Raw genomic sequence first — 11,010 nt, forward strand, 5'->3', positions numbered from 1 at the left:
GGAGAGTTGGTTTCTCACTCGATGGTAACGGGTCCTTTGAGTGTTTAGGGATCGTACCTCGGCTCTCACCCTTAGACTGCTTTTCCTGGAACTTCGTAGATTCTGGAGCGTTCTTGTTTTGTACGTTGTTTAACGTTCCTTGAGCGTTATTTTTGTTCTGCAGGACATTCTCTTTGTCGTGAACTTTTCCTAGAGCTGTGGTCACCTGTCGTAGAGCCTCCTCTACAACCTCCATGGCTACCTGGACTCCTTCATCTCTTGGATCGGTTTGCGTTCCGATCTCCGCTGTAACGGGCGTGGTTTTTACCCTAGTCTTCGGTAGGTCCGTTTGGACACTGGTCGTTACCGTGGTCGACGTGGTTTGTTGTTCTGCGTCGACAGTAGGTACGGTGCGTAGGTTTTCGATTGATCGCCGTACCTTATAACCACTCAGAATCTGTAGCGGGCACGAATCATCTAGGCGGTGGCTCATGCGGACAGCCATCTTAGCCAAAGCTGTCACCAACTCTGGCTCGGTCTCTTTGAGCCAACGTAGTGTCTCAAGATGCGGGAGTAGCGGTTTCCAGAACCCCTCGGGGCTCTCCCAGAGTGTAGCTCGTTGATTGGAACCTGCTTGTCTGGAACTTTCGCCGCGCGTAGTGCTTGCTCTGGACGGCATTTCTTCGTCCTGTTGTTCGGACTCGGCTGTAACGGACATGGCGTCGTCCATTGGGAGTTCCGGAGCCTCGGTCGCGGCCGACTCATCGTCGTCATCCTGGGACAGATCGATGAAGAGGATCTCCTCAAGATCCTGAATCTCTTTTGAAAGATTAGAATCTGCCATGCTGGACAATGAACCTTGGGAGAAAATAAATTGTTTCTTCCACACCATATCTCCAGCTTGATATTCTCGGTCTTGATGTCGAAGATTGTAATAATGAGCTTGCTTCTGGAATGCTGAATCTAGAGCGTGTACTATACTTCCCCTCAAAGAATCCAGCTGTCTCATTCGTTCAGTCCACTCTTGGGGTGGTCGCTGAACGACGTCTGGATCACCTTCGAGGTCTCTTCTTAGTGTAACTGTAGCTTCTGGCTCTCTACCCATGTTTAGGAAGGCAGGGGTCGCCTCTTACTGTAACTCGTATTTGTCGACCCCGTGAATGCAAACGAGGGGCACATTGAGTGTCGCGGTAATGGAGGTGGTCTGTAGATGTTGGATCGTTGTATAATACGTTCTTGGCGGAACGCGCGCTCTTCTAAGTCCTCCATTGAAGTACACGACTCCAAGGGCAATATTAACTGGAACGAGGCTAACATATTCCGATGGGCGTATTTGATTCTTTCAATTTCTGGCCATGGGGGGTCAGTTCTTTCAAACAAGCCATTCATACAAGCCAAATAGTGGCTGATCGACTCATCTTTGGCCTGAGTGCGGTTGGAAATTTCCTCCCTCAAGGAAATTTGATAGTCTGGATCGGCAAATCTGCAACGTAGTGCCTTAACTGTATCTGTCCACGATCTAAGATTTCGTGAGTGGCCGCGGTACCAAGTTAGGGCCGCGCCCTGGAACGTAAATGGAAGGACTTTACGCAAGCCTGTTCCATCAGCGGGGGCGAGTTCTAGAGCTTCATCCATCCTCATGATGTAGGTCTCTACATCTTCTTCGGGTGTTCCTCCAAAGCTCACGTGCCATTTATGTAGCACGTTCATTAAATTTGAGACACTGGGTCTCGCCGGGACTCTGCTATCATGATCTGAACTGCTTACGTCCTCTGGAACCTCGTAATCTCTGGGGCTCGGGCGAACTTTGTGTCGCCGAGATTCGTCTCTAGATCTTGGTCGTCGTACTGTAACGTGGTCGGTCGGTAAATGCCTGTAATCTGATCTACTGTAGCGGTTAGATTTCGGTATTGTTCCCGAGTTCGCGGGTGGGGGAAGACCACGTCCTCGACCTCGTCCTGGGGTAGCGGTATTCGGGTTGAATCCGCCCGATGCTGTAGCTACATTCTCTTGTATACGTACCCCTACCGGTGGTGGGTTACGATAGCGTAATATAAAATCTTCTGTATCGTCAAATAATTTGGGATTAAACTCAGCGTCCGTTGACTGACCTTCGTCGTTAGACATTTTTTTTTTTTTTTTTTTTTTTTTTTTAAGAAAGGCAACTGTAACTCGATAGGCTAACTAGGGCTTTAGAAGGATTTTAAGTAGAGAATAATAGAATAGATTACTAGAGCGGTAGGTCTAAACTTACCAATCAGGTGTCGTAAATTAATTCTGTAGCTTCACTTCACTGATTCTAATTTCACTTAATACTGTAGCTTAATTTGTTGTTCTGTAATTTTATGTACGTAATTTCTTAACAATGTTAATAATTAACAAGGTAAGATAGACTGTAGCTTTTCGATAACTTAAGTAGTAATTAACTGCGTAGTTTATTTCTTTGAATAATTGAAACAAGTTCAATTAAACAAGTAACTGTACTGTAAGATTTTCCAATTTTATTGCAAAATAACTGTAGCGTCTATAATCAACTGAATTTGTTTAATTAAACAATTTGGAAATACTGTAACTGGGATATGTAACGTAGTTTAACTTTTCAATAAAGCACAAAGGACTTGAAAATGGCTGATACTTGCAGATACGTCTGAAGTTCACAAATTTTTCACGAGAGAATGATCGGTGATCGACGGTTATCCGAGGATGTCGCTGTCTCCCGAAATTCTTCTTCGTCGTTGTTTCTAATTGGTAATCGAATTTTCTTCGAGCGTCTTAGCCAATCAGAACGCTTAGAAGGCCCACTATCCCCTTTCGGGTTACCCTCTCCCGTGCGTAACTCGGTAGTGTTGTCTCTCCCCACTCTCGGGTGCGTTGGAAGATTTTGGACGCTCGAGTGGCGCTCTCGTGGCGCGTGCTACCAAGCACATGGACTCTTGTCTGTAGGTGAGAAAGAGAGGTGCGGTGGTGTTTGCCGCCTCTAAGTGGTTGTTTTGCCTAGCAACACTATAGCGTTTTAATACAAAAATCCCTTTGTTCTGCGTAATACTGTAGCCGACTATTTGTCACTTCTTGAGCGGATTATATCCACGCTGTAACAATGGATTTCTAAGAACCGTAACCAAGTAATAAAATTTCATTTACTTAAGTTAGGAATATGATGCATTCCTATAACTTTCTTTTTCTGTAGCCCGCACGTGTGCGAATGTTTAGAAATTCCAATGCTCAATATAAATATAATTTTTAGAGATGAAGCACATATATATATAAAAAAAAGGTATGAGTAAATGTAACATTTTGACTGTAACAAAGAAATTCTTTCTTTAGCTTTTTCTGTAATCCTACGAATTTTTACTTGAGCTAAACAAAAGAAATACCATCAGTATTTCCGGGAATAAATACTTAAATTAATAATTTTATATTTTAGATTTTAGATTCTCAGAATTTTTACTTGAACAAAAGAAAAATAATCTAAGGTGCTTCCTGAGAATAAATAACTGCAATAACTATTTTTCCTAAATTCTTTAAATTTTTAACTCAAGCGAAAAGCATAATACCCAAAAATAATACCTTAATAAATAATTCCACAAAACCTAATCCAGCTATGCAATCATGCGTAGTTGTTTGATTTACACATCGTTTTTCTCGATACAGGTGTTCGATCGGTGCGGACTCCCGCGCTTTTCAGGCCTCGATGTTGGGCGCCATTTTATAACGTTAAAATCTGGGGATTTAAGGGGTTGGTGGGTGGTCTCTTTGAACTAAACTACAAACGATATCTTTAATAGGAAACCTAGAGATTTAACCCCAAACGTTATACTTCCGACTCTCATACTCCCGCGAACTGCCTCATCTATAACCGTAAGGACGCCAGATAATTTTATTTGCGAGAAATTACCAAAACTCAAAGAACTGTAACAATAAGGCTGAGAGCTGCAGCAGAGAAGGCGGGTATACTCGGTGTCGCTCAGTGTGTGGATTGTGGAGAGAGGGGGTGATCCGGTTGCACGTTGGGGAAACGTGTGTAAATCAAGACGCTGATGTTTCGGATTGATAGCTGATTTATTAACAAAGTCCCAAAAAAACTTAACAAAACTTTAACTATAAGGGTTACAACAAAACAGATACAGGAACTTAATTACCGGAAACTCGAATAAATATAACCGTACAGAACTCAATATAACTTTTAGCTAGAAATACAAAAATTAAATAATTCTAATTACATTTGATTCTTACTGGAGCGATAACCCAATTAAAGTATAAATATCTAAAATGACCTGGGGCTTCAAAACATACCCTTCACAAAATCCTTAACTCTCTTAACCGTACAAAATAAAAACTCATAAAATATACCTTAAACTAAGCATCCTTCTTACTTTACTCAAAGAAAAGGAATAAATTTAAAACGTACCGCAACAAACGTTTTACAAGAGGACTATTCCCCAGAATACGAAATTAACTCGACAGAAATAACATAAATTAAATAATACCTTCTTTCCTTTTCCCGAGCCAGGATCGTCCATGGTGGCTACCTCTCCTGGAGCCGGTATAAGTAGGGAAACGTAAAAGGATTTTACAAGAGGTTCTAACCCTCAAAATTAACACTGACCAAAGGCTTCCGCAGGCACAATGGTCCGATCACACCTGTGGCCTGCCAAAATTAACGTGGACCAGCGGTACTCTCGGCGAGGTTGGTCAAGTCTCGTCAGAAATACCAAAACCACCACAAGGGCAAAATTACTAAAACCGATTCCTACTCACACCTGACTCCTCCCATGTTGGAGCGCCAGCATTACAGCTGGACTTCCGTAGTCCACCAGGAGTCTCAAAAGGGCTAGTTACCTAGCATCCACGAGGCCGGGTGACTTATTGTCCCGCTCCACGGCAACGTAGACTCGTCCACAAGCTCGAGACGCCAACTAATAACTTTGCTCTTTACTTTACCTTACTCACACAAAACTCAATCACTTTCCTCGTTATTACTCTTAAATCTGTAGCTATAACCCAAACGACTCGAAGCTAATTAAATAATTAATTAAATAAACAAAAAAAAAAGAGAGAATCTGTAGCATAATCGTCTCTGAAGACGAATAAAAATTTATCGGGAACGCGTCCATCCTGGACGAAGACTGAATAATTTTTCTGTAGCGTCTAACCTGGACAACGGTTGAAGACCGACTATCTGGAACACGTCCGTCTCGGACGGCGGTCGAACTCGAACTCTCTTGATCGATGATCACTCCTCTATCTTACTGTAACTAATTCGCGAACTAATTCCCCAAATCCTGCATTACCGCGAGGCTTGATATCGCGGCCTCCTACTTTACCTAACCCTGTAACTAACTATCCACAATTACCATAAATCAATAAAAAAAATTTTAAATCGTTCTATTTACAGTATCTTGGGTTATCGCTGTACAATATTTTTGAGCTTTTGAGCTAGTGCTCGATGTGACGCTCAGTTGTCACAGACCCCATGTGAAAAATAACGTCACAATATATATAATATATATAAATTTATGAAAAGTTGATGTGGGTACTCAAATGAAAAGTCTTGATGAGTATAACATCAGGATGAGCTAATATCTTAAAAAATGTCAATAGTTGACAAAATACACTGTCATTTATTAATTTTTGATATTTTTTAAGATATAAACTCATTTCGATGTTACACTCATCGGGACCTTTCATTTAAGTACCCACATGCATTTTTGATATATTTTTCATATATACATATATATAATATATATAAATATATGAAAAATTGATGTGGGTGCTCAAATGAAAGGTCTTGATGAGTGCAACATCGAGATGAGCTTATATCTTTAAAAATGTCAATAGTTGACAAAATACAATGTCATTTTTTAATTATTGACATTTTTTAAGATATAAACTCATTCCGATGGTACACTCATCGAGACTTTTCATTTGAATACCCACATGGCATTTTTATATATTTTATATATATGGTATTTGTGAAATATATAAATATATAAAATATATGAAAAATTGATGTGGGTACTCAAATGAAAGATCTTGATGAGTGCAACAACGGGATTAACTTATATCTTTAAAAATGATATTAGTTGTCAAGATACAAAGTCATTTTTTAATTATTGACATTTCTTAAGATATACACAAAATTTCGCTTATTCTTTTAATAATATAGTTTAGCCCTCTATCAAAGTTTTTCAAAACTATTTGATCAAAAATTTATGCATTGACACATCAAGTCACATCAGGAAATTTTTTATAGTATAGTGAAAAAAAAAACGTCCAGCTCAAATTGATATCGTAAAAAACAGTCATTTAGTCGGCAATCAAAAGTGAATTACAAATAAAAAAGAAACTTGTTTTTTTTTAAACGGTTGTAACTTTTAACCGCAGGGCTACCAAATTTTTTATAGCTTAATTAAACCTTACACTACCGGATTTACGAGAAAAAACCTATAATCCTCAGGGCTACTATTTACTACTAGGGATTTAACTTCTGATAGTTATTTCGGGGAAAAAATCAGTGAATTTCTACACCATCAAATTTTGTTTGTTGTTTTTTTTAGTAGAGGATTTATATTTATATTCATTTTTTTTATCGTACATATTTGTCCGCGCTTTCCTGATTTGTCATGTCTAATTGAAATCTAATTTTTACTGAGTCTCTTTTTATCAATTTTTATTTTTCCCCGTAAAAACTCTAAACTTTTAAGAGTCTAGATCTTTTTTTATTACAAAACGTAAATTTATAAAATTTCAACTCTCTTAAAAATAAATTTAATCCAGTAGAATATTCAATAAATAAAAAAAAAATTTTTTATATAAATATCCTTTAAAATCGAAAATTTTACCCAAAAATTTAAGTAAAATAACAATTTATTCCGTTAATTATCCTAAATTTATAATTATCTACCCTAAATTAATTATATCAGACATGATAAATCATAAAAATCTATAAATTAAACTTGCAACGCGTACTTTCCCTTCGGGCGAGCCGAATGTTTTTAGAACGTGCCGTATTAAACTTCCCGCGCTCCAAAGATCGCTCCTCGTTGCGTAAAAACCTCTTTTCCACACTCTTCCTCGTTAAACCCATTTTCTTTCATTTTTCTAGTAATTTAATTTGAATAAATAAAAACGATAATGAAAATGAAGTAATTACGTATGTACACGGAAAGAAAAGAATAGAACTTATTCCTATGTAGAATGGTAACGATTACCATGTTACATAGTAACGGAAATTTTTGTGAGAACCCTGTGTAAATTTGCTAATAAAAATCTTTGAAATTGTGATAACAATATGAACAATTACTCATTCGATGCGGAATTGAATTCTGAAAATAATGTTGTTGTTTTTTTAATTTTTCGATGAAAATTTCAATTTGTTATTAACAAAAAAAAAATAAGCAAAATAAAAAATCTCAGTTTTTCGTAAATAACTCAATAAATATTGGTGATATCAAAAATCGGTAAAAAGATCCTTAAAGAGGAGGAAATTTTTGAAAAAAAGTCTTGACTCTCAGAACTCTAGCTGGAAAAAATAATTAAAAAAAAAATAAATGAATAAAAAAAAATTATAAAAAAATAATAAAAACATTATTTTCAGAATTTAATTCCGCATCGAATGAGTGATTGTTCATATTTTTATCAGAATTTCTAAAATTTTTATTAGCAAATTTACAAAGGGTTCTCACAAAAATTTTCGTTACTATGTAACATCACTGTAAATCCAAGTATTTTAACAAAACACACGTAAAGTGTTTCGTTCCTATCTTGAAGGATTGTAGTTACTTTTAAAGCACTTCCACGTGTTTTAATTTCCTATATTAAATGCCCATTTATAGTCACTTTTAAAACACTTGGATTTACAGTGCATGGTAATCGTTACCATTCTACATAGGAATAAGTTCTATTATTTTCTCTCAGTGTAAAAAAGAGTGTCCAAAACAAATGTTAGACTGACATGTGTCCTCCTGCGTAGAAGCAGAAGGTGCAGCCGCGGTCGCGAGGATGATCGATTCGTCTACGGTCGATATCGTCAGCCGTCGTCGCGAAGCCCGTACGGCACTCACCAGCATTCGCACCAGCATTCCCACCAAATGCACGAGGAGGAGGGAATCTATGAAACAGCCGATCCTGACAGAGGCTCAAACACTAGGGGCGAAACGCCCGATAGCGAAAGGTATCCGCGTTAATTACCATCAAATGCGCACCAAAACTACCCGTAGTCAAAAAAATCTCCATTATTTAACAAAGTCAAACCCTAACGACGAGCTTTTGCGGCCTTAAGGTCACAAACGCTCGTAATTTAGCCTTTTTGTATCATTTAAATATGATTTAAACAGATTAAGTATAGATAAAAAAGACTTCGTGACCGCGGTTTCCGCCGACATGCTCCTAAAAATCTCTGTCCAGTCTCTTGCATGCTGCACTAGTGTCCGTACCATAGATCCTATCGGGCTCGCATAGTCTTGTTATTTTCTAGTGATGCATTTATTCAAGCTCAACAACAATTAGCCCGGTGGACGAGTGAGGATCGGCTCCAACATCGGGCGCCACAACAGCCGCCACCGTCTCCGCCACCATCGACAGCTGTTCATCTTCGTCAAGTTCATCTTCATCAGCCGCAACAACTATTGGGTTCCCAGCCAACTTCAAAAGATCAACTGCCGATACGAGATCGGGGATATTATCCACCACCGTCATCACTGGCGCCCAAAGATCTAAATGGACTACAAGATGTTGATGGACAAGGCAAAAATAGCCGGGTTATAATTAACGGCGAAGCCATAAATGCTCAATCCCACCAACAAATAATGATTAATAATAATAAAAGTAAATTATTGGTTAAAAAATGTCCCGATGTATGTACCGGAGTCGATGTGAATCAATTGCCTAATATTAATAATACTAATACTGATACTGATACTATTAAAAAAAATATAAATAAAAATAAAAAAAGTAAATGCCCACTAGACGATAATGATGATGATGGTGATGATGATGATGATGATGATGGTAGAATAGATTGTAACATAATAAATAACGATGATAATATCCCTAATGAATTAATTACCAACACTAGTGATAACGAAAATACTGCCCTACTACCCCCTACGCATTTTCCTGAGTACAAGCATTGATATAAATAAATAAATAAATAAATAAATAAATAAATAAATTTATTTAAAATTAATAATAATAATAATTTAAAATGTTATTATTATTATTATTTAATAATCGATGACAGATAGTGTCCAAGACGAGAATCGAATGACTAAATTTAATAATAATTGTTTATTTGTTGGTTTTATTTTATTGATAATGATAATGATAATTATTAATGATAATTTATAATGATAATTATAATGATAATGATAATGGTATATTTAACAACAGATTTAATAAATTATTATTAAATGATTTAAAAAATTGAAAAATGAAAAAAAAAATAATAAAACATTACCTTAGTGGTGTGATTTAATCTCGAACTCGCATTTTATACTGAATAGTGTAAATAACGATTTAACAAAACAAAAATACGATTGCGACAACTGGTATTTAAATTATTATAAATTAAATTATCTATATGGAATGTTTATTAATAAACATTAGTAAAACGATTGACTCATAATTTTGTGGTTTTGATTATTTTTCCTTTACCTTGTATCTTAAGAAATTTTTTTTTATAAATATAAGGTAAAAGCTCTAATTATTGACAGGGGTCTAAATATTGACACTCTAAATTTTTAATTTTCCGCTAAGAAAATCTCAGATTTTCAAAAATCGAGAAGTTATTGGTTTTACCCCGTTTTACAAAAATCGAGTTTTCATCAGATCTCGACGTTTGAGGGTCACAGAAAGCTTCCCTCACTATTCCCGTGAGGGTGTCACTATGTCTGTATGTATGTATATATATATATGTGTGTGTGTGTGTGTAAGTATGTAAACCTCTCATAACTATTGAATGGCTCCACCGATTCGATCGCGGTTGTCGCCATTCGAAAGAGCTTGTCCAAACTTAGATTTTGGATACAATTTGGATCGATTCGGGCCGATAGATTTCGAAAAATCTAAAAAAAACTTAAAAAAAAAATTTTTTCAAAAGTGGTTTTTTTGGAATAACTTTCGAACGGCTTTATCGATCAACTCCAAAAACTAATCAGCTCTTAACTTTAAAAAACCACGTCGATCACCACTAATCCGGTCAAAATCGATTAATTCGTTCGAAAGATATCGTGCAAGAAAGAAAACCCAAAAAAGTGTTTTTTCGAAATTACTCCGAAATTTCTAGTTTGATCAATATAAACTTAAAAATTTTTCATAAGGCTTAAAAAACTACGTCGAATGCCGCCAACCGCGTGAAAATCGGTTCATTCATTCAAAAGTTATTGCGGTTTGAAAACTCAAAAAATAGTGTTTTATCAACCTTCTATCAAACTTTTAAGCTTGAAAAGCTCAAAAGCATAGAAAAGTTATCTTTTTGAGCTCGAAGAGCTTAAAACAACATATAAATTGTATTTTTGAGCTCGAAGAAGTTGCAGGGATGGCCTTCAGGGTCAACCGTTTTCCTAATTTTTTTTAAATATATTTATTCATCTGTAAGAAGAATAACTAATATGAATTTTTATTGAATTCTGATTAATTAAAAAATTGAAAAAAATTAATGAAAGTTGAAAATATTAAATATTAATTATTAAAAAAAAATAAAGAGCACCAGTTCATCAAACCAGCTTTCGAACGTTTATGTTCTTAACAACTTTGATTAGAAAAGCATTTTTTTTTAATGCCGAGTTTAAATTCATTTCTTCATCTAATAATATCATCTTTTTTTTTTTTTTAATTAACAATATATGAAAAATTTATAAAATTAAATAATCGAAATTAATTGTATGCTTTATAATATTTAAATAATGGGTGTCAATAACTAGTTCATAATTTTTAAGTTGAATCTCATATTGACAGCTATTCGACAGCGCTATCACGCCTTTTTTGACTTTAATCTAAAAAATTAACTGTAAGAGTTTGAACTTTTCTGAT

The 11,010-nt window shown here is 35.9% G+C and overlaps 1 protein-coding gene across 13 annotated transcripts in view; it reads left to right on the top strand.

The window, feature by feature from the left end:
- Positions 1-9,604, top strand: part of LOC123265993 (disintegrin and metalloproteinase domain-containing protein 11) — a 153,640-nt gene extending 144,036 nt beyond the window's left edge. For 10 of the 13 annotated variants that reach the window (XM_044730012.1, XM_044730008.1, XM_044730010.1 and 7 more), the window contains exons 24-25: positions 7,952-8,152; positions 8,456-9,604. In XM_044730012.1, coding sequence (XP_044585947.1) covers positions 7,952-8,152; positions 8,456-9,113 — 859 coding nt within the window. In that variant the 3' untranslated portion in view covers positions 9,114-9,604. The remainder of the gene's footprint in view (positions 1-7,951; positions 8,153-8,455) is intronic. The other 3 variants (XM_044730019.1, XM_044730018.1, XM_044730020.1) reach the window with 3 other exon arrangements.
- Positions 9,605-11,010: the final 1,406 nt, after the last annotated feature.

Source organism: Cotesia glomerata, linkage group LG5, assembly GCF_020080835.1.
Source record: "Cotesia glomerata isolate CgM1 linkage group LG5, MPM_Cglom_v2.3, whole genome shotgun sequence".
Lineage (NCBI taxonomy): Eukaryota > Metazoa > Arthropoda > Insecta > Hymenoptera > Braconidae > Cotesia > Cotesia glomerata.